The sequence below is a fragment of the Haliotis rufescens genome, unplaced genomic scaffold (assembly GCF_023055435.1).
Source record: "Haliotis rufescens isolate VD_foot unplaced genomic scaffold, xgHalRufe1.0.p SCAF_43, whole genome shotgun sequence".
NCBI classification, from domain to species: Eukaryota; Metazoa; Mollusca; class Gastropoda; order Lepetellida; family Haliotidae; genus Haliotis; species Haliotis rufescens.
Window position 1 is genome coordinate 1,869,477 of NW_025964146.1, and position 25,239 is coordinate 1,894,715.

The following is a 25,239-nucleotide window of genomic DNA, read 5'->3' on the forward strand; positions in this document are numbered from 1 at the left end:
GTGCATTTATAATTACTGAATTTCTGCACTAGTAGGTTGTAGTGCTGTAGTTGTAATAGATCACTGTGTAGTGCCACAGTCACTTTATTATGAATCAATGCAAACTGTTTAGTACATATTTTACGTTCAACGTAGACTTGCACAAGTATTATTGTTGTTTTTTAAATTAAAAAAAATAATCAAACATTATTAATTTTTCTAGTCAACGTTATTGCTAGTTGATTCAGTGATGAAAATTTCATATCTCGTTACAATTAGAACTTTTTAAATTAGCTTTAAAAAAAATATTCGAACAGGCACTATTTTTATTATTTGCGTGGATTACCTGTGCTGATGATTACCGGTGGAAAAGTCCAGTACTAAAATCTGATCGGAAATCACAGAGAATGTCTTCTATTTGTAGTTTTTGATCGTGCTGGATCATTGTAGCGAATCTGGGTTTGCTAAAATAGCAAATATAAAAATTATGAAATAGTATAAACTGAGGAGCCAAAGAAACTATACCTTTTTATCATATGTTTGATTTTCAAATGAAAATAATGAAATTATATCCAAATGAACTGTACTGGCGCATAGTCAGCTCTCAAAGAATACCTTTACGCGGTTTAACTTTTTTTTAAATGAATTGATTAAATCAGATTAAAATTAAAAACAAATCGCATTTACACAATGCTGACGGGCCACTCACTCACGTAAAGTGTTAGTTCGTCACGCCGAAGCCTGAGTTCGATTCCCCACATGGGTACAATGTGTGAAGATCTTTTCTGGTGTCCTCTGTCGTCATATTGCTGGAATATTGCTAAACGCTACGTTAAACCATCCTCACTCACTCATCCACCCATTAGTCTGATATGTTATCACAGCAGAATGTTATTGTGTTTCAAGCTGCGTATATATAACGGCATATGAAGTGAAGTAAAACATGGCTATTCGTACAGTGACCTTTCGTTGACCACTGATCACGTGACGCCAGAAACGCAGCAACCAGAAGCAGGTCATCGTCAACAAGTGTGACCTCATTTGTAAGTTGATATAATAGTGCCAAACTTTATTAAACTACATCAAAAATATAATTGCACTTATAGTTTAAATATACTTTTCTACACAAACTGAAGCTTTAAATTATTATCGTGATATTTAACAGTTCAAGAAATTTTGTTTTTCTTTACAATTTTAAATTAGATTTGATTATTTTATTGAAACATAAGAACGACTTTTTTTATATTAGTTATAGTAAATACAATTTCACGATATATTTTTTTTAAGTGAATGACTAATTCTTTTTCGATTGCTGAACAAATTTAGAGTCCTGTCTTTTATCAGTTTAGATACAAACAAACATCGACTGCATAATTTAATTATTAAATATTTCTCAAATATGGTGTAATTTTTGCCAGCCGAAATGCTAAACTTGCCCCAATTTCTCTCTTTATTAAAAGCCAGTCTATAACCTTGGTATCCCATGACCCGGAAGTGTGACGTCACCGCTCTGTAAACATGGCGTCGAACGGACCTTCGCAGCCCCCAGGAGCGAATGGAGACCTTAAAAACGCTGGTAAGATAATTTTTCAAGTGGAGAAGATTTCAGAAATGGGACGAGAATACTAACATACCTCTTATATCTATGATCAAGCACGATTTGAACTTAAATTATTCTCCGGTGGCTCAGAATGTTTAGGTAAACACACGAATCGTGGCACAATGGTTAGCGCTCGCGTGCAAGTGGGAAGAACATGTGTTGCTGTTTGTGAGTGTTTATGTTCACATATGTAGTGTCACCTCTCTCGGCACTGCAGAAAAGGATGGTCGTAAATAACACTTTACGTCCATGATAATAACATTGATGAATGCTACGTAGATTAGCAGATTGCGTCATGACTCATAAATCGTATTGAACTCAACGTTTATAGACCACTGTATGTACAATCAATAGAGTTCAAGAGGCAAGGTTTTATCAGCAGTTAACAGCAGTAGATCTATGTTACACGGTTGTCATGTTCATCAGTTGGTCTTTCAAGCCCAACAGCTGGCTGCTTATAAGATATTGCTTACAACACATTGAGAACATATTTTTATATTCTTTGTTTGTGAATGACAGTCCTGGACCTGTGAAGATCAGGGGTAGAATAGATCTTCAGCAACCCATGATTGCCGTAAAAGGTGACTATGCTTGTCGTAAAAGGCGACTAACGGGATCGGGTGGTCAGGCTCGCTGACTTGTTTGATACATGTCATCGATCCCAATTGCGTGGATCGATGCTCATGATATTAATCACTGGATTGTCTGGTCCAGACTCGATTATTTACAGACCGCCGTCATATAGCTGGAATATGGTTGAGTGCAGCGTTAAACAACAAACCAACCAACCAGGATGTAAACATAGCTTACTTAGTGCAATAGATGGTATTTTGTATCTATGAATGGTGTGTTTTGGACTCAGAATAAATACAGAAAATTAGACTTTGTCCTGTTATGATGGCAGTATTAATCATGTTAATCACAGAGTTGGTTGTATATAAAACATCCAAATGTCCAAGCCATGAAACAGGATAGAGATCTGCTAAAAACTGACAGACAGCATCCATGGTCTAGTGAATAGAGCATCTGCCAGGAGAGCGGAATGTCAGTGGTTCTCTTCCTGGCCATGATATACCAAAAGATGTTACAATATGGTACTTGTTACCCTGCGCTAAACATTAAGGGGATAAACAAGCACTGTTGGACCGGAGTCAGCTACTAGCATACTGTATATAGCTTCACTAAACAGCCAAAAAACATGTGCTAATTACTTAAACCTGTGCGGCAGGCAATAACTGTAATGGTTCAACTGCCATAGTTGTCTCAAAGATGTCTTTCCTAAACATGAACAAAAAAACATCATGACATACAGTTACCATGGTCAGTATACAGGAGCATGCATGATAATCAGTGTTTGAAACTAGAGGGGGTCTTGGGTCTTTGAGGTGTTCTCGTGGTTACCTGAATCTAGCGACTCTCCATATTTAACTTTTGACGTTAGGGTCGTGACAAGAACCCCTTGCCTTTCAGAGATGATAATGAATTATGATTCATGTTTTGTTTCACAAACTGTTTGATGATCAGTGTTCGATATCAAGTACCACTGTCACAGGGTCGTCATGGTTATTACAATTATGTAAGAAATATAAGTGAAACCACTACTTTACGAAAAGTCTTCAGTCTTTTAGGAAACAAAAGTTATGCATGGCAACTCCCATGATTCAAAGGCACATCTTCCTGTTTCCCGGACACAGTATTCCGGGTTAGGATAGGCGGCCAACAACCCTGTTCGTTGCAACAGGATTGGGTGGCAGCAGAGCTCCAGATAACTTTTTGAGCAATTGAGTTTTTACTCGAAGGTTTCTATTTTAATTGGGTTATTACATTTTTCATTGGGTAACCAATATTTTTCACTCATCTATTCATGACTATTGGGGTTTTCCCAAAATGAGTAAGCATTTTGAGTTTTAAAATAATGAAATAATGTCTTAAATGTATATAACGGTTCTAAATATAGTCTTGACTCGGAAAGTAAATTCGTAAGCTCGTAAATGTGTTTCGGAAATTAGCTCTGTTGTACGCATGCTGAAAAAGCTTCATTGGATATTTACGCATGCTGTTTTCATACAATTGAGTTTTTCATTTAATGCATGCGTTTCTGTATGCAAGTTAATTTAAAGTAATCCGGTTTTGAATAGTTTTGATGGGTATTTTACGCAAATATGCAGCTTATCTGTGTCAGTCTTGATGACAGCGTGGATTGGTGCTCATTATATTAATCACTGCCTGGTCCATGCTCAACTATTTACAAGCCGCCATCAATGAGCGCCATCTGTAGTCAAGTACAAAACAGATAATGATAACTCTCCAGTGGTAACTATGTACAGAAGATCGTTATTCGAGAAAAGCAATCTGGTACATTTAACAGCTGTCGCTGCTTCAAAGTGCACATTGCAATATACGTCATATGAAGCAAAACAATTTTAACTTACTAATTAAAAAAACATTGACATTATATCACGGGTATACATGTATATGAGGTTTGTTTGTATGTCGTTTAATGCCTAACTCAGCAATACGACAGCGGTCTGTAAACAATCAAATCAGGACCAGACAATCCAGTGATTGATGTCATGAGCATCGATCCATGCAATTGGGATACGATGACATGCATAAAAAAAGCCTGACCACCCGATCCTGTTAGTCGCCTCTTACGACAAGCAAAGTCGCCTACATACTATGGCGGAAAGAGGTAGCTACTGGTTCTTGTGGTATATACGAGGTCGTATCAGAAGGTTTGAGCCTAGCATACACAGAACTGAAAAAACTATCATGAGTCAGCCCTCTAAGTAGTGACCATTTTGATGGCCAAATGCGACTTAAATCTATGATTGGTGACCTAAATTTATCTACTGCTCGTCACTTGGCTATCAAAAAGTCAACATAACTGGTGACAATATATTTTTAAGATATCTGTTGGTTCCTATAAACTGAGGTTTGGCTCCTAAAATATTCATGTCAGGAACCGTTTGGCTGCCTAGCAAAAAACGAACTTAGACGGCTGAATAATCTACAATAATTTTTCAACAAAGTCCCCTTAGTTTTGAACACTTGTACCATCTCTTCTCCTGGTCAGTTGTGTAGGTCAAATTGTGGTCAACCAGTCCTCCACAGCTGCAACCCATTCTTGGTCCCTGATAAACAAACGACCATGCATGTGTGAGTGGTTTTTTTCCAATTTGGAAACAGGTGGTGGTCACTAGGGGCAAGATGTGGAATAATGTGGAGGGGTATAAGCTTGTATCCTCATCCTCATACGGGAACCATGGCAACGTGGCTGGGGGGAGATGGAGATGTCCTGATGGAGGAGAACACAGCATCAGAGTTTGTCACGATAGTTCCCGCTGATAGGTTCATGCAATCCTTTCAATAGTATTCACCATTCGTAATTGTTCCTCATCTTCCTGAGGCAAGGGGATTAACTGACTATAAAAGTCCAGTTTCCACCCGTGCCGAACTAGGCTGGAATTTCCAAGCTCGATCGTATTGTTCCAGTGGCTATTACGAGTTATGCCCCTTCTATGTCCCTCCCATTGACCAATCAGATTACACCTCTCATATCACTTGCATTTGCTTCAGACAAAATAGCAGTGCCCAGTAAAGACAATCTGATCGATAATCAAGATCTTTATCACATTAAAACGAGATTTATCTCGCGAAGTGCTCCAAATCACTTAAGCATGTTGATTAAAACATGATAAAATTTGAAAAATATCTGTTGACAGCCAGTTGACGGCACACATTACATATCCTGCAATCGACTGAAATCTGCAAATGATATTCTATGGTGATTTAGCCGACAGAGTAAAAGATTTGATAGTTGTTTTAATTTTCCGTTTTGCTCATTTCAAGGAATAGGGTACTTTTGATTCGAATCAGTTAACAGCAAGTCACCAGACTGAATTACAACATATTGTGAAAGATGACTCAACAGACAGGTCTATACTAACATCTGTCACATGTAAATGTGACAACAACCTAGATTTCCCTTGTATAGGATAACAGTATGTAGTTTCTGCTGGACCTCTGAGAACCTTGACCATCGGTCAGCACTGTAGGACAAGTTTAAACACGAGGAAAACTCCAGTCCCTCGATCCTCTTTAATTTTGACCAGTGAGAAATGACAGATTGTTTACAAACTGGAACTGATCAATATTCTTTCATTTCTGATTTCATAATAATTAATATGAAACTACATATATAATTGACTCAGTGTTATATCTTGCCGAGGTTCACGTTAATGTGTGGTTAGCATGGCACAAACAGCACATTATAACCTTTAGTAACCATGGTAACAATTATTTCTTCTTTTTTTCTGTTCTCCAGAAACTACCCCTACTGCTGCTCAGCGCCAAGTGAATCTCCAGAGAATCAGGGATCAGGCACAGGTGAGCAACAAATTGCTCAATTTTTGTGTCACTGTCGTCGTTCTAATGTCTTTTTCTTCCTCACCTGACTGACCGCCTCCATGGTCTAGTGGGAGAGCGGTCCGGGATTCGATCCCCGGCCATGTCAGACCAAAAGACCTTAAAAGATGGTACTTCTTGTTACCCTGTCTGGCGCTCGGCATTAAGGGGCTAAAACAAAGACTGGTCGGCTCGGAGTCTGTATACCGTGTCTGAGTGGGGTATTCATGTTAAACTGCAGCATGGTATCTCAGTGAGCTAGCACTATAAATAGGCATCAGTCCGGACTAGTACAAGCAGCCACACAAATACAAACACGTACATGCACGTCGCTATATAAGTGCAATAATCTTGGACGCGACGTTAAACCCAATTTCATCTCATCTCACCTCACCTCACCTCCTCACCTGACTGAACATCAAGTGTTGCAAAGGTTTTGTTTTTACTTATATTGGTATCACTGTGGACTAAATTTGTTTAAGTCACCATATTTAAGTCACTATATTTAGGGGCGGTGTGGTAGCCTTGTGGTTTAAGCGTTTACTAGTCACACCGAAGATCTGGGTTCAATTCCCCACATGGGTACAATGTGTGAAGCCCATTTCTGGTGTCCCCCTCCATGATTTTGCTTGAATATTGCTAAAAGGGACGTAAAAACCATACTGACTCACTCATTTAAGTCACGATTTAAATTTCTCACCATAATATGGTTGCAGCATTGTAACATTATTGTTTCATAATTCAGGTGACCTGCGGACCCTTGTGCCTCTGCTATTTTGTTACTTTGATTCTAATAACGCTAATGTTAACCCAGGGACGTGTCTAGGATTCTAAACAAAGTGTCCTTGGCAGGCATTGCAACCTTGTTAAAACTCATCATTTTGGGGGATTTGGGTTAAAGTTCATATTTTCATAAATTAGGGGGTATTTTAACAGTGCATTCCATGCAATAGGGTAAAACTAAGTCAGTATGTCTTTTGATCCTCTTTATTGACCGGACACCCTCCAGGATTTAGCGGTAGAGGGTCCGTCGGAAAGGGGAAGGTCGTAGGTTCGATGCCCACCGTGTCATACCAAAAGACGTTAACTTGTTGTTTCCATGCCTGTCGCTTGGCATTAAGGGGCTAAAACAAGGACTGGTTGGCTCGGAGTCAGTACACTGTGTCCGAGTGGGGTATTCATGTTAAACTGCGGCATGGTATCTCAGTGGGCTGGCTCTATAAAATCGGCATCAGTCCGGACTAGTACAAGCAGCCACACACACACGTGCATACATGTTGCTGTATACTATAAACCTTGAAATGTGTGGTGAAATGAGTGGTCATTGCTCGCATTATTAAACATTGCATTTATACAACAATAAGACATTTTGGATAGCAGAAATACCAACTTAGACATACGCTGAAAACAAACAACTATGTATTCCACACCACTGTTTATTGAGCAGCACTTGTAAGAGTATATAAACAATGTCATTCAAACACTAATTACATCCTGTGAGTTGTCCTTGTAACCAACCCACCAAAATTCCCATTATTATGAACTGAGTGAGTGAGTGAGTTGGGTTTCACACGCTTTTAACAGTATTCCAGTTATATCGCGGCGTGTCAGCTTAATGTGGCAGGAAAGCCCAAAGTGATGCAGGTCTTAGATGTTTACCACTTCGGTGAAACCCACGAGCACAGGTATGGTGCTGACAAACCTAGAAACATAATCAGGGCGAACCAGGATTCGAACCCACAATCATAGGTTCCTGGCGTGCCCAAGGGACGCAACTCTGCACAGCAAACCGCGGATGACTGGGCCGACGGTTACCCCATTTATGAACTGGCCCCTGGCTAACTACAGCCGTCTACCAGCAGGCATCTTCCCAAGGCAAGGGAGTTAACTGACTATAAAAGTCCAGTTTCCACCCTTGCCGAACTAGGAGTTTTTGTTTTGGCTGGACTAACCAGTCTATGCATAGTCAATTAAAACCGCGTAACAAACTAGACATCCGGTTTGTAAACTGCCCTGCAGATTTCGGTCGATTGCTGGATTTTTAAAGCGTGTGTATCGCCAGCTCTCTGTCAACAGATATTTTCCAAATCTTTTCATGTTTTTAATCAAGGTGCTCACATGATTTGATACATTTCACGAGGCAAGACCCGCCTTATTACAATATAGATCTTTATTATCGATCAGATCGTCTTGACTGGTGGCCACCATTTTGTTTGAAGCAAATGCAAGTGATATGAGAGGTGGAATCTGATTGGTCAGTAGAAGGGACGTAAAAGGGTCATAAGTCGTAATGGCCACTGGTGGCGCTACGATCAAGCTCAGAAATTCCAGGCCAGTTTGGCAAATGTGGAAACTGGACTTTTAGGTAGTTAACTCTCTTGCCCCGGGAAGATGGCCTTCTGGGTCACATGCTCGTCTGTGAGATATGATTGTATCTGACATGCCCTACACATGGAAGGGCTGTGATGTTTACAGAGAAGATTAACAGATGTGTTTTTAAGTGTGGCTGATAAAGTTATCTTTAAGATTTTAGAGAGTACTTATTTTAATCATGTTTATTCTTAAGTCCTGTCCCAACTGTAATATTTGTCGGTTGTTTTCGCCGAAATGAAGTCGTATCGTGTGGTTTGTGATGAGGAGACATATGTGGTTTGTATCTTAATTCATTTTTTAATGTCAGCTTGTTTTGTAAGCATATCAATTAGACAGGGTTAGGCATTGAAAAAATGAATTGTTTGGTAACCACTTGGCAAAGACCGACAATCCCATCAAAACACTATTGTTTAAATATTTTAGGTGCAAAGGTTCCTTGAACATGTTGAATGTTGGCCATGGTTAAATAGGTTAGAGATCCGCTCCACGTCTTAGAATCTAACTAGCAATTTCAATGATTAGACACCAGGTCCTCTGGCTCTAACATATTCCTAAGTCTGGTTCCTCAAGTTTTGAAAGAACCCTGTACAATAGTGCTGAATACATTTGGTTTCTCAAGTTTTGAATGAACCATGTACAAAAGGGCAGAATTAGTTTGATCAAATTCCTTGGTGTTGCAAGGGTTTCTCTTAGTGAATGTCCTTTCTAATACATGCAATACAAGGGGAAAAAATCATATTTGTTGAGGATTTGAATTAGAGAGTTCAGTGTTTGAAATTAAACTTGCATACACAAAAAAATTTTTGTATTTGTTGAAAATTTAGATTAGAGTGTTTAGTGTTTGACATTAAGCAAAGAAGTGAAAGGGTCTTTGTCCGAATCCTAATGTCAAAAGTTGGAGGTCCATGGATTCTAAAAGCAAAGAAGAAAGTGTTCCAGTTTCCCTGTAATTTCGAACACTGGATAAAATTTTGTGTCAGCATTTTGAAGATCTAGAGAAGAGTGTCTCTTTTCAGATGAAATATTTTTCATGTGAATTATTCTTCACAAAACATTCATGACGTGAATTATTTTTTCAGCGTTTGAAAGGGGAACTTCACGAGAATTTGAACAAGCATTTAGATGAATTATTTGAGTCGTTCGTCGCTGAAGTCGAGCTTATTGAACAAGGAAGCACAAGTAATGGGTTTCCAGTCTCGTCCAAAAGGTATTTATTTACTCCCACATCAAGGAAGTTATACATAATGACTGATTAATAATACATATTTGCTGATTAATTTTCCTCCAGGAACAAGAATTACAATCTTTGGTCGAGTTTCATACTCTGCTTCATCTGTACAGCTGTACAAATATGATTGAAGTTTTGATATTTGCAGAATATTGATTCACAAATGTCTTTTATCATGTATACCATTTTTAATATTTTAAACGTTTTTAACCATACTTATATTTTCAGACCTTAGACAAATCACAAATATGATAACAGAATTGCTGCTCTTGTAGTCCTATTCTTCATCATTATGCGTCGCTATATGGCTGAAATAAAGCCGATGCGACGTTAGAGTTTAATTTTTTTTACTATCATTATGGTGTCATGGATATCACAGACATAACAGGGGTCGGTGGGGTAGCCTAGTGGTTAAAGCGTTCGCTCTTCACGCCGAAGACCCGCGTTCAATTCCCGACATGGGTAGAATGTGTGAAGCCCATTTCTGGTGTTCTCCGCTGTGATATTGCTGGAATATTGCTCAAAGCGGAGTAAAACCATCCTCCCTCACTCTCAACTCATGCTTGTCATAGAAGGCGACCAAATGGGTTGGGGGGCCAGACTCAGTGATTTTGTTGATAACGTTTCATCGTACCCGATGGTGTGGATTTCTGTGCACAATGTCAATCACTGGATTGTCTGGTTCAGGCTTGATGATTTACAGACTGTCATAATATAGCTGTTATATTGCTGAGTGCAGCTGAGTGTAGCATTTAGCAACAAGCAAACCTAAGTTGTACCTGGTGAATACAAGGCAGTTTTCTCTTTACCTCAGCGTCATTAATAAAGAAGAGACTCTAATTATGCAGTATGTATCACCGGGTGGCTTTGTATTACCCAGGATGCTTTGGTAGTTTCATTATAACCTAACGACGAGCCAAGAAACAATGCCGTGTACACAACGTGATGTTAGGTGTTCCCAGAACAATGCCATGTACACAACGTGATGTTAGGTGTTCACACAACGTGATGTTAGGTGTTCCCAGAACAATGCCATGTACACCACGTGATGTTAGGTGTTCCCAGAACAATGCCATGTACACAACGTGATGTTAGGTGTTCACACAATGTGATGTTAGGTGTTCTCAGAACAATGCCGTGTACACCACATGATGTTAGGTGTTCCCAGAACAATGCCATGTACACCACGTGATGTTAGGTGTTCCCAGAACAATGCCATGTACACAACGTAATGTTAGGTGTTCACACAATGTGATGTTAGGTGTTCCCAGAACAATGCTGTGTACACCACGTGATGTTAGGTGTTCCCAGAACAATGCCATGTACACAACGTGATGTTAGGTGTTCCCAGAATAATGTCATGTACACCATGTGATGTTAGGTGTTCACACAATGTGATGTAGGTGTTCACACGTGATGTTAGGTGTTCACACAAAGTGATGTTAGGTGTTCACACAACGTGATGTAAGGTGTTCACACAACGTGATGTTAGGTGTTCACACAACGTGATGTTAGGTGTTCACACAACGTGATGTTAGGTGTTCACACAATGTGATGTTAGGTGTTCCCAAAACAATGCCATGTACACCACGTGATGTTAGGTGTTCCCAGAACAATGCCATGTACACAACGTGATGTTAGGTGTTCCCAGAACAATGCCATGTACACCACGTGATGTTAGGTGTTCCCAGAACAATGCCATGTACACAACGTGATGTTAGGTGTTCCCAGAACAATGCCATGTACACAACGTGATGTTAGGTGTTCCCAGAACAATGCCATGTACACAAAGTGATGTTAGGTGTTCCCAAAACAATGCCATGTACACCACGTGATGTTAGGTGTTCCCAGAACAATGCCATGTACACAACGTGATGTTAGGTGTTCACACAACGTGATGTTAGGTGTTCACACAACGTGATGTTAGGTGTTCCCAGAACAATGCCATGTACACAACGTGATGTTAGGTGTTCACACAAAGTGATGTTAGGTGTTCACACAACGTGATGTAAGGTGTTCACACAACGTGATGTTAGGTGTTCACACAATGTGACGTTAGGTGTTCACACAACGTGATGTAAGGTGTTCACACAACGTGATGTTAGGTGTTCACACAACGTGATGTTAGGTGTTCACACAATGTGACGTTAGGTGTTCACACAAAGTGATGTTAGGTGTTCACACAACGTGATGTTAGGTGTTCCCAGAACAATGCTGTGTACACCACGTGATGTAAGGTGTTCACATAATATTATGTAAGGTGTTCACACAACGTGATGTTAGGTGTTCACACAACGTGATGTTAGGTGTTCACACAATGTGATGTTAGGTGTTCCCAAAACAATGCCATGTACACCACGTGATGTTAGGTGTTCCCAGAACAATGCCATGTACACAACGTGATGTTAGGTGTTCCCAGAACAATGCCATGTACACCACGTGATGTTAGGTGTTCCCAGAACAATGCCATGTACACAACGTGATGTTAGGTGTTCCCAGAACAATGCCATGTACACAACGTGATGTTAGGTGTTCCCAGAACAATGCCATGTACACAAAGTGATGTTAGGTGTTCCCAAAACAATGCCATGTACACCACGTGATGTTAGGTGTTCCCAGAACAATGCCATGTACACAACGTGATGTTAGGTGTTCACACAACGTGATGTTAGGTGTTCACACAACGTGATGTTAGGTGTTCCCAGAACAATGCCATGTACACAACGTGATGTTAGGTGTTCACACAAAGTGATGTTAGGTGTTCACACAACGTGATGTAAGGTGTTCACACAACGTGATGTTAGGTGTTCACACAATGTGACGTTAGGTGTTCACACAACGTGATGTAAGGTGTTCACACAACGTGATGTTAGGTGTTCACACAACGTGATGTTAGGTGTTCACACAATGTGACGTTAGGTGTTCACACAAAGTGATGTTAGGTGTTCACACAACGTGATGTTAGGTGTTCCCAGAACAATGCTGTGTACACCACGTGATGTAAGGTGTTCACATAATATTATGTAAGGTGTTCACACAATGTTATGTAAGGTGTTCACACAACATTATGTAAGGTGTTCACACAACGTGATGTTAGGTGTTCACACAACGTTATGTAAGGTGTTCACACAACGTATGTAAGGTGTTCACACAACGTGATGTAAGTTGTTCCCAGAACTGAGAAATTGATCATTATGCTAGCAGAAAGTTAGCATTCTTTCTATAAAACTATCAAGTTGGATTTGAGACAGGTTAATTGAGAGTCATATACAATATTTCATTTTAGGCCAGTATCAATTATTCACATTGTAACATCTACCAGATTATTTACCAAAGAATATAATCCATTTAGTTGTAAAATTCTTGTGAGAGTTTTCTCAGCGTGTTTTATAGTTACATTTGTTTTCAATAGCCGTTTTGTGGAGACTATAAGAATGCTACAGTCCTCATGACCACCGGTCTCAACTGCTTGATGTGTAACTGTTGTGTTTAGTAAACAGAAGCAGGATCCTGTTGCACATGGCCGAATACTTGGTGAACATCTGTTGTAGTGGCAGATACTATAGTGTTGTCAATGTTTATTCATATCTGTAGGTTTGGGATACAGCAATCGGAGAAGGGATGCTTGTTGCTGGGACAGGCAGTTTGATGGATTAAACTCATCTTTCTGTGACTTTGTCATGGAGTTGATTTTCTAACACTGATTTTCATTACTTCTTATAGATTGACATTTTTTTATGAAAATTCTTGGAGACAGAATAACCTCAATTGTATGCCATAATTATGTATTAAACACACAAACAAACTGCAACCCAATTAAAATTTAATGAATCATTGTTTGAAAAAGGCAATACCGTTTTTGGTGCATATGGAGGACAAAAAAATGCATTATATTTTAGGAATTATTATATTAATTCGATTGATATGATGCTTCCTGTGCAGTATCTTTTGGGGATAAGTTTCAGGGGTATTTGACTATCAAGAAGAGGGTATATGTACCGTATTCAACGTACCGGGTAATAAGCGCCCACAGCGATATTTGCAAATATATTGGCTAGTGAACGATCCCAATTAGCACCCTTCCGATTGGTCAGTGTACACTTATTTATTTGTGTATAATATGCACTCGTGTGTTATATGCGCCCTTAATTATGGGCAATTAATCTCTGGAAAATATATCTGTCATGTATAATACACACAGACTTTTCTTTTTTATCATTTTAGGCTGTCAGCATAAACCATAAAATTTACGATCTTTCTCACCAAAATTAAATTCTAATAAGAGCCCCCTATTTCTAATTTTGAGAGCACCCTGGGTGCTTATTACGTCTAATATGGTAGTTTTATTATATCCCGGGACAGGTAAAATAAATTTGTTTTATCACTGTCATTTATGAGTCAGCTGTGTATTGGGTGAATATTGTGTATTTAGAAAGGCATTGTGTATCGGGTGAATATTGTGTATTTAGAAAGGCATTGTGTATCGGATGAATATTGTGTATTTAGAAAGGCATTGTGTATCGGGTGAATATTGTGTATTTAGAAAGGCATTGTGTATCGGGTGAATATTGTGTATTTATAAAGGCATTGTGTATTGGGTGAATATTGTGTATTTAAGATGACACTGTATATTAGGTGAATATTGTGTATTTAGAAAGGCATTGTGTATCGGGTGAATATTGTGAATTGAGAAAGGCATTGTGTATCGGGTGAATATTGTGCTTTCGGAAAGGCATTGTGTATCGGGTGAATATTGTGTATTTAGAAAGGGATTGTGTATCGGATGAATATTGTGAATTGAGAAAGGCATTGTGTATCGGGTGAATATTGTGTATTTATAAAGGCATTGTGTATTGGGTGAATATTGTGTATTGAGGAAGGCATTGTGTATAGGTTGAATAGTGTGTATTTAGAAAGGCATTGTGTATCGGGTGAATATTGTATATTTAGAAATACATTGTGTTTCGGGTGAATATTGTGCATTCGGAAAGGCATTGTGTATCAGGTTAATATTGTGTATTCGGAAAGGCATTGTGTATTGGCTGAATATTGTGTATTTAGAAATACATTGTGTATCGGGTAAATATTGTGTATTTAGAAAGGCATTGTGTATCGGGTGAATATGGTGTATTTAGAAAGGCATTGTGTATCTGGTGAATATTGTGTATTTAGAAAGGCATTGTGTATCTGGTGAATATTGTTTATTTAGAAAGGCATTGTTTCTTGACTCGTCCACTGCATGACTAACATGAAAGGGACCTGGCCCCGTTGTTTTCACTGTTGAATTTCTCTGCCCAGCATTTTCTAACTTCCTGTTCCCATTTCATGCCATAAAACAGTTGTTTGATTTATTAAAAACTATCAAGGGGAGGTAACTCATGCACTTCGTTATTTCATCATTTTGTTGCTTAACTTATGGAATTTCAGATCCTGTTTTCGATTTGCCCCATTTCCCGAAAAATATAATCAAATCTGAATATAATGATGCATGTGTCAGAAATGATTGTAAATTTGGTTGACCTACAACATGAACAAAGTAGGAAAAATAAAAATTAAAAAAATAATTAAAAATGTTATAAGAAAAAGAAGTAGGAAAATTGAATATTTTTCAGATTGTAACTTGAATTCTGTTCTGATAATTGGCCATCAATGTTTGACCAACATTGTTCAATGCGATACGTCTGAAGGTTTTTAAACTACTGTTCACACTCCTTAACAAACCAGGCACACTCCTTAACAAAGCAGACCCATGAAGAGCCGGGATAGAATAGCTCTTCAGCAACCTATGCTTGCCGAAAAGGCGACTATGCTTGTCGTTAGAGGCGACTAACGGGATCGGGTGGTCAGGCTCACTGACTTGGTTGATGCATGTCATTGATCCCAATTGCCTGGGCCTCGATTATTTACAGATCGCTAGCTAGAATATTGCTGAGTGCAGTGTTAAACAACAAACAAACACACAAGTTAGTCGCCTCTTACGACAAGCTAAGTCGCCTTTTACAGCATGCATCTGAACATGCAACTGGTTTCTGTCAGCAGTAAGAGTCAAGGTCAAGGTCTGCAATGTGGAAATAGTGGAGTTTTATGTGGGAAGAGGCCGCAACACCTTGTCCAGAGTCTGTTGTGACAGAATGGGGATCATATGGGCAGCACCTTGTCCTGTGTCTGTTGTGAGAGAATGGGGATCATATGGGCAGCACCTTGTCCAGTGTCTGTTGTGACAGAATGGGGATCATATGGGCAGCACCTTGTCCTGTGTCCATTGTGAGAGAATGGGGATCATATGGGCAGCACCTTGTCCTGTGTCTGTTGTGAGAGAATGGGGATCATATGGGCAGCACCTTGTCCAGTGTCCTTTGTGAGAGAATGGGGATCATATGGGCAGCACCTTGTTCTGTGTCTGTTGTGTGAGAATGGGGATCATATGGGCAGCACCTTGTCCTGTGTCTGTTGTGAGAGAATGGGGATCATATGGGCAGCACCTTGTCCTGTGTCTGTTGTGTGAGAATGGGGATCATATGGGCAGCACCTTGTCCTTTGTCCGTTGTGTGAGAATGGGGATCATATGGGCAGCACCTTGTCCAGTGTCTGTTGTGAGAGAATGGGGATCATATGGGCAGCACCTTGTCCTGTGTCTGTTGTGAGAGAATGGGGATCATATGGGCAGCACCTGGTCCTGTGTCTGTTGTGAGAGAATGGGGATCATATGGGAAGCACCTTGTCCAGTGTCTGTTGTGAGAGAATGGGGATCATATGGGCAGCACCTTGTCCTGTGTCTGTTGTGACAGAATGGGGATCATATGGGCAGCACCTTGTCCTGTGTCTGTTGTGAGAGAATGGGGATCATATGGGCAGCACCTTGTCCTGTGTCTGTTGTGAGAGAATGGGGATCATATGGGCAGCACCTTGTCCTGTGTCTATTGTGTGAGAATGGGGATCATATCGGCAGCACCTTGTCCTGTGTCTGTTGTGAGAGAATGGGGATCATATCGGCAGTACCTTGTCCTGTGTCTGTTGTGAGAGAATGGGGATCATATGGGCAGCACCTTGTCCTGTGTCTGTTGTGTGAGAATGGGGATCATATGGGCAGCACCTTGTCCTGTGTCTATTGTGTGAGAATGGGGATCATATGGGCAGCACCTTGTCCTGTGTCTGTTGTGAGAGAATGGGGATCATATTGGTAGCACCTTGTCCTGTGTCTGTTGTGTGAGAATGGGGATCATATGGGCAGCACCTTGTCCTGTGTCTATTGTGTGAGAAGAGGGATGATATGGGCAGCACCTTGTCCTATGTCTGTTGTGAGAGAATGGGGATCATATGGGCAGCACCTTGTCCTGTGTCTGTTGTGAGAGAATGGGGATCATATCGGCTGAATGGTTGAATGTGAAGAACACATTGGTGGATGGCCTGGATTTATTCTTCTGAGTACTGCATCATATATTTGTGGACACCTCAATTTGGTCAAGATGTTCGAATCCGATTTTCAATATGGCCACCACGGCAGCCATATTGAAAAAACTTTTCATGGCCATTACTCAATCATCATAAAAAATAATGATAAAATTTGGTGCATGTGATGTTAGTAGTGGGACTCATGTTCCATTTTTTCACAATACTTTTGGCCTTGATTTGACCATATTAGAAGCTGATACTGCTATGGCTATTTCTCTGCCATTGTCATTCAGTAGTGGGGATTGTGTCACTGTGTAGTGGGGAGCAACACATTTTGGTTACCTTGTTGGCAATATTTTAAATTCTGACCTTAGATCTTTGCGCTTTGGCGATGCACCTAAATTCTCTCTTCCTCTTCACACCAATGAAGCAGTAACTTCAACAATTCCATCCAATGATGACACATGAATGTATTCAAGATGTTCGAATACCATTTTCAATATGGCCGCCACAGCAGCCCTTTTTGGAAAAACTGTTGATAGGCCATTATTTGTTAAAAATGTTTGGAAATTATTTTCTTCGCGTGAAGTTAGTAGAGGGGTTCAACATATATGTTCTGTTTATATGTGGATCCTGTTTTGACTATGCTCTTTTATTCTCCAAAAATTCATATTTTGCTCTGAGGGAGCTGTAAGTTTCTCTTTCTGATGTCATCATACTTTTGACAAATCATTAGATGTCTGTATTTACGCAGACAATATTTGAATATCACTGCTGACAGCAACTTGTTACGTGTTGATCTTTGTTGATAGTTTAAACTGTTGACTACACATGCAGGTGAGCTACAGAACTTTTTAGCCGTACTCTCTAATATGATTTAAAGATGGCTTTATCATGGTGTTTATGGAAATTATGGCAATGAAATCTTTAGCTGGTTTTATTTTCATGTCCGGTTGAGATATTAGTTTATTTTTGGTCAAGGGACCTTTTTTGTCTGAAATATTTTTTTAAACATGTTGTTGAAGCAGGATCTTCAGTCCATTGTTTTTGCACCCTTTTTCCCTCAGACAGTTTCATTAGAACTTCCCTTTTTTGAGCATGTTACCATGGTTACCCTGAGGTGATTCTGTATCAGAACAGGTCCAAGGGGATCTGGGTATTCCATGCCCCATTTCACGAAGCTGTCGAGGGCCACGACTGTCATAAGTCTTTGTTAAAGTATGGGAGGTATGCCTGTCGTAGCAACAGATCTCTTTGGGAAATGGAGCTCTGGCTAGTTTGTGCTTTTGTTGCCATGGTAACCTGATGGCATGTATGATTGTACAATATATGAAGCACTGGTTTGTCTGTCCCAAATTCAAGCTCAGGATGCTGTGGTGTAGCTGGGGTTAAAGCGTTCGCTCGTCACGTCAAAGACCCGGGTTTGATTCCCCACATGGGTACAATGTGTGAAGATCATTTCTGGTGTCCCCCACCGTGATATTGCTGGAATATTGCCAAAAGCGGTGGAGAATCACACACTCACTCACTCACTCTGTGGTGTAGCTGGAATATTGCTGGCTGCAGCATGAGACAACTTGCTGTCACTAAAGCAGGACATGAAGTCCTTTTGGCCCTAACCATGATTGTCTCAGTTTCAACAGAAGCGCATTTGAAACGTAGGTGGCCCTATCATCTAAAGCATCACAATTTGCTGTGCAGAGTTGTTTCCCTTGAGCATGCCAGGAACCTGTGATCATGGGTTCAAATCCCACATTTGTCCTGATTATGTATCTAGGTTTGTCAGCACCATACCCGTGCACCTGGGTGTTAAACAACCAAGACCCGTGATACTTTTAGATTCCTCCCTCCCACACCAAACTGACATACCGGGATATGACTGAAATACTGTCCAAGCTGCGTTAGACCAACTCACTCACTCCCACATCAAACTGACATACCTGGATATGACTGAAATACTGTTCAAGCTGCGTTAGACCAACTCACTCACTCCCACATCAAACTGACATACCGGGATATGACTGAAATACCGTTCAAAGCAGCATTAGACCAACTCACTCACTCCCACATCAAACTGACATACCGGGATATGACTGAAATACTGTTCAAAGCAGCATTAGACCAACTCACTCACTCCCACATCAAACTGACATACCGGGATATGACTGAAATACTGTTCAAAGCAGCATTAGACCAACTCACTCACTCCCACATCAAACTGACATACCGGGATATGACTGAAATACTCTTCAAGCTGCGTTAGACCAACTCACTCACTCCTATATCAAACTGACATACCGGGATATGACTGAAATACTGTTCAAAGCGGCGTTCCGGAGAACGGAAGGTCCAGGGTTCGATCCCCGTCCATGTCAGACCAAAAGATGTTCAAAGATGGTACTTGTTGTTACCCTGTCTGGCGCTCGGCATTAAAGGGCTAAAACAAGGACTGGTCGGCTCGGAGTCAGAATACTGTGTCTGAGTGGGTATTCATGTTAAACTGCAGCATGGTATCTCAGTGGGCTAGCACTATAAATCGGCATCAGTCCAGACTAGTACAAGCCGCTACAAACACACATGCGCATGTACGTCGCAATATGAGTGCAATAATCTTGGACGCGACGTTAAACCTCATTTCACCTCATCTCATTTGCTTACAGCATTTTGCAAAGGATGTGTACTGTCAACTGGGCGTTGACAGGTATTTCCCAAATCATTTCATGTTATTAATCAAAGTGCTCATGTGATTTACAGTCAGAATTCATGGTATCGAATGACATATTTTCAGATATACATAGCAACATTGGTTTTAATTGAAAACTGTATTTCTGCCTTAATCATGTTAATGTTAACCGATAGTGCACTTCGCCTGTCGTCTCATGTTAACATATGCCACGTACTGTCTCTACTTCTAAAATGTCAAACATTGTGTGTGATAGTCCCATAATGTTGTTATGTATTAATATATATTTGTTACCATGGTTATAACAGCTACATTGAATTTTTCAGTAAAAGAAGGAAAGATGGGGATCTGCCAGATAAGGTGTTTGTAAATCGTCGATCAGTATTAACGTGAGTATAGGAGTTGTTGGGTCACAACAGAAACCACCTTGCGTCTTGAACAATCAGGGTTTTATGCGATGCACAAACGTAGAGAATGGATGCAGAAAAAGAATATACTGCATCACAAATAATATTGATTGTAATAGCACATCAAGAGCAGTTATGAGTGTCTGTCATTTCATCCATCAATCAGGCAGTCGGGTAGCCTAGTGGTTAAAGTATTCGCGCGTCACGCCGAAGACCCGGGTTCGATTCCCGACATGGGTACAATGTGTGAAGCCCATATTGGTGTCCCCCGCCGTGATATTGCTGGAATATTGCTAAAAGGGGTGTAAAACCATACTCACTCACTCACTCATCCATCAATCATGACCACTGTCCAGAGGATCACTGATTCATGCCAGGCTCTCGAGTAATTATGTAAATGTACAGTACCTTAACCTGGACCCCCCTTTTCTAAGTCAAGGTAAAACCCTGAATATTAATAGTAAAGCCTTGCCCTGATCAAGATGCTGGGTTTGTCCAACATACCCTGTTTGTTGGTTTCACCAAAGTGGTAGCATCTCGGAACTGCATCACTATGCTCCCACATCAAGCTGACACCGAATGCAACTGACACACCGTTCACACAGGATCAAACCCAACACCCTCACTCACACACTGACATTAAAGGCACCATGGTCTACATGGATGAGAGTCTCCAGATTGTCATCAGTCTGGGATAAATACATATGTAACAAATGCCACGGACCTTCTACATCCGATCATTATTGCTATAAGTTTCTGACATCACCTGAAATTACTATTACGTTTAAGATATGGATTATTCAGTAGACCATGTTTATGCCTATGATACAGATCAGTTCACACATGAATAAATGCTTCATGATAACAAACAATGATAATAAAGTAAGACGAGTTCTATGGATGAACAACTTCTTTATTACAATTGGTGCGACATTTCGGTGTAGATCCTAACACCTTTATCAAGCAAGTGATGGATAGGGCTAAACAACATAGGTATATATACACTTATTGACATCTAGGTTGTTACAGTGACTAGTTGATGGGCACAGAGAGGGCCATCACTTGCTTGATAAAGGTGTTAGGATCTACACCGAAACGTCGCACCAATTGTAATAAAGAAGTTGTTCATCCATAGAACTCGTCTTACTTTATCACTCCAACTTCTAAATGCCACTCAAAGAAGTTATACAATGATAATATTCATGTTCTGAATGATGTTTGGAGATATTCAGGTTGTTTTATATTTGATTTGATTATGTTAATGAAAATACACATATTCACTTATCATGATTATATTCGGGGTCATGGGTGGCCCAGTCATCTAAGTGCCACAATTGTGCAGGTTGTGTGTAGGGGTGTCACGATGTATCGAAATATCGATATATTGCTATTGGTTAGCACTTAAAGTCAATAAATCGATTATTAAATCAGCTTCCGATCAATAGTCTCGATTTCAGTTAGGAATAGCGATAGTTTCGATTGTATTTACCATATCATACGATTGAGTCACCGAAACACGCTCTCGAATGCAGCCGAGTGAGGATAAGAGTTAACTGCCCTTGATGCTTAGCAACCAGGCTTTCTTAGAGTAAAAAATTAGGGTAAAGAAACAACAAATCAGTCATATCTCAAACTTTACTTTTTATTTGTCATTATGGTTATCACATTCAAAGGAAACTTCAGTTCCAAGGTTTAATTCAACTCTAGAATCTGTCTAAAATGGTGACTATTGATATTTATTGCAATAGTTTCTTTCAACATCAATAGTTATCACAATAGTGATTTCCAGACCAATAGTCACCCCTAGTTGCGTCCCTTGGGCACGCCAGAAACCTATGATTGTGGGTTTGAATCCTGGTTCGCCCCGATTATGTTTCCAGGTTTGTCACCACCATACCCGTGCTCGTGGGTTTCACCGAAGTGGTAAACGTCTGAGACCTGCATCACTTCGGGCTTTCCTCCCACATTAAGCTGGCACATTGTGATATGACTAGAATGGCTTGGGTGAGATCAAGCGATATCTACATTGGTTACCATGACGTCACAATCAAATGACATCACTAATGGCTCTGCTACTGAAGCTGTAGGCAGTACCTTTTACACTTAAGACACTGCTTATTACTGTCTACAAACTGAAAAAGTTGGAAGAATGATGTTGGATGATAAATAAAATCTCACCCTCATGTATTTTGTTATCTAATATATCAACACTTGTTGATAAAAATGGAAACACCCCTCGGCAATCCTCGGAGTTTTTGCAGGAGAGTTGATATATTTTATATCAGCAGACACTCGGGTGAGATTCTCTATATGCATATATATTTATGGTAAAACATGTGTCTTTGTCTTTTCAGGGAATTGTTTGAGATCAACCATATAAGAACAATCTACCATATATTTGTAGCAATACTCGTCGTTTTTAGTCTCAATACCATCATCTTCGACTGGGTGGAGCAAGGCAGGTAAGTACTGGGCATGTGGATCGGGCCATTTTGTAATGCGAAGTATTCACAATAATTGTCAGGCGAAATAAGGAAATATTCCCTGGGCATCCTGTCTGTATTCTGGGATAGAATAGTTTCTACCACTATATGCTGGTTGTAGTAGGTGACTAGTGCATGGGGTCATCATGTTCGCTGACTTGGCTGATTGCGTGGTTTCTAACACTCTATGCTGGTTGTAGTAGGCGACTAGTGCATGGGGTCATCATGTTCGCTGACTTGGCTGATTGCGTGGTTTCTACCACTCTATGCTGGTTGTAGTAGGCGACTAGTGCATGGGGTCATCATGTTCGCTGACTTGGCTGATGCGTAGTTTCTAACACTCTATGCTGGGTGTAGTAGGCGACTAGTGCATGGGGTCATCATGTTCGCTGACTTGGCTGATTGCGTCCTGGGCATCCTGTCTGTATTCCGGGATAGAATAGTTTCTAACACTCTGTGCTGGGTGTAGTAGGCGACTAGTGCATGGGGTCATCATGTTCGTGCATGGGATCATCATGTTCGCTGACTTGTCTGATTGCGTAGTTTCTAACACTCTATGCTGGTTGTAGTAGGCGACTAGTGCATAGGGTCATCATGTTCGCTGACTTGGCTGATTGCGTAGTTTCTACCACTCTATGCTGGGTGTAGTAGGCGACTAGTGCATAGGGTCATCATGTTCGCTGACTTGGCTGATTGCGTAGTTTCTAACACTCTATGCTGGTTGTAGTAGGCGACTAGTGCATGGGGTCATCATGTTCGCTGACTTGGCTGATTGCGTGGTTTTTACCACTCTATGCTGGTTGTAGTAGGCGACTAGTGCATAGGGTCATCATGTTCGCTGACTTGGCTGATTGCGTGGTTTCTACCACTCTATGCTGGTTGTAGTAGGCGACTAGTACATAGGGTCATCATGTTCGCTGACTTGGCTGATTGCATGGTTTCTACCACTCTATGCTGGTTGTAGTAGGCGACTAGTACATAGGGTCATCATGTTAGCTGACTTGGCTGATTGCATGGTTTCTACCACTCTATGCTGGTTGTAGTAGGCGACTAGTACATAGGGTCATCATGTTCGCTGACTTGGCTGATTGCATGGTTTCTACCACTCTATGCTGGTTGTAGTAGGCGACTAGTGCATAGGGTCATCATGTTCGCTGACTTGGCTGATGCGTAGTTTCTACCACTCTATGCTGGGTGTAGTAGGCGACTAGTGCATGGGGTCATCATGTTCGCTGACTTGGCTGATTGCGTAGTTTCTACCACTCTATGCTGGGTGTAGTAGGCGACTAGTGCATGGGGTCATCATGTTCGCTGACTTGGCTGATTGCGTAGTTTCTACCACTCTATGCTGGATGTAGTAGGCGACTAGTGCATGGGGTCATCATGGTCAGTGACTTGGCTGATTGCGTTGTTTCTACCACTCTATGCTGGTTGTAGTAGGCGACTAGTGCATGGGGTCATCATGTTCGCTGACTTGGCTGATATGCGTGGTTTCTACCACTCTATGCTGGTTGTAGTAGGCGACTAGTGCATGGGGTCATCATGTTCGCTGACTTGGCTGATATGCGTGGTTTCTACCACTCTATGCTGGTTGTGATAGGCGACTAGTGCATGGGGTCATCATGTTCGCTGACTTGGCTGATGCGTAGTTTTCTAACACTCTATGCTGGGTGTAGTAGGCGACTAGTGCATAGGGTCATCATGTTCGCTGACTTGGCTGATGCGTAGTTTCTAACACTCTATGCTGGGTGTAGTAGGCGACTAGTGCATGGGGTCATCATGTTCGCTGACTTGGCTGATTGCGTGGTTTCTACCACTCTATGCTGGTTGTAGTAGGCAACTAGTGCATGGGGTCATCATGGTCAGTAACTTGGCTGATTGCGTGGCAGTGTACCCTGACAGCGTGGATCGATGCTCATTATATCCATCACTTGATTCCACTGACATATGGCTGGTTTATTGTTGAGTGCGGTGTTAAGCTTTGCTCATTCAGCGTTTTTATTTAATTTTTAATTTACAAATATATGTTTACTTTCCCACATGGTATCCATGGGCTGTCATCCATTCACCAACACTGTGTCTTGAGTTAGTTGAACGTGTTACTGCTACAAGCTTCTGCGCGGGCCAACCAGGGAAGACTTGATCAGCTGTAGATATTTAGTGTTTTGATTAATGACTATTGTAGCTCAGAGGCTAAAAAAATGGATTTGACTAACAATGTAACATGTCAGTTCTGTTTCACTAAGAGTAAATGACCATCCAGAGCTTTGTCCTGATTGAACGTTTAATTGAAGGTCAAGGTCATGGGATGTAAAATGTTTGTGCCAGGAACCTACTTTCCTGGATTCACCGTGAAAATGTTTCTTGTTTTCTCAGCACCAAGCAATGTCGGAGACCTGCATCACTTCAGGCTTTCCTCCCAAATCAGTCTGACACGCCATGTTATGACTGCAGTACTGTTCAAAAAGTGACATTAAACCTGACTCACTCATTTTCTATTACAGTGTTATTATGTACTATTTTCTCCAGACTCGTCCTGGACTTTGACCTGATACAATGGGGCCTGGGCAAGTTGCCAAAGGTGATGGCGTTGTGGGTGTGCATGAAGCTGAGCACGCTGCTGGTGGTGTACCCAGCCTTCTACTACTGGTCAACCAACAGGGTCCCTGGCAAGCCACGTGAGTCAA

The 25,239-nt window shown here is 40.7% G+C and overlaps 1 protein-coding gene across 2 annotated transcripts in view; it reads left to right on the forward strand.

The window, feature by feature from the left end:
- Positions 1-1,486: 1,486 nt before the first annotated feature.
- Positions 1,487-25,239, forward strand: part of LOC124110534 (sterol O-acyltransferase 1-like) — a 38,065-nt gene continuing 14,312 nt past the window's right edge. The window contains exons 1-7 of one of the 2 annotated variants that reach the window (XM_046469909.2): positions 1,487-1,555; positions 5,907-5,968; positions 9,439-9,566; positions 10,402-10,434; positions 19,989-20,051; positions 22,424-22,531; positions 25,082-25,230. In XM_046469909.2, the coding sequence (XP_046325865.1) occupies positions 1,498-1,555; positions 5,907-5,968; positions 9,439-9,566; positions 10,402-10,434; positions 19,989-20,051; positions 22,424-22,531; positions 25,082-25,230 (601 nt within the window). In that variant the 5' untranslated portion in view covers positions 1,487-1,497. The remainder of the gene's footprint in view (positions 1,556-5,906; positions 5,969-9,438; positions 9,567-10,401; positions 10,435-19,988; positions 20,052-22,423; positions 22,532-25,081; positions 25,231-25,239) is intronic. The other variant, XM_046469910.2, reaches the window with a different exon arrangement.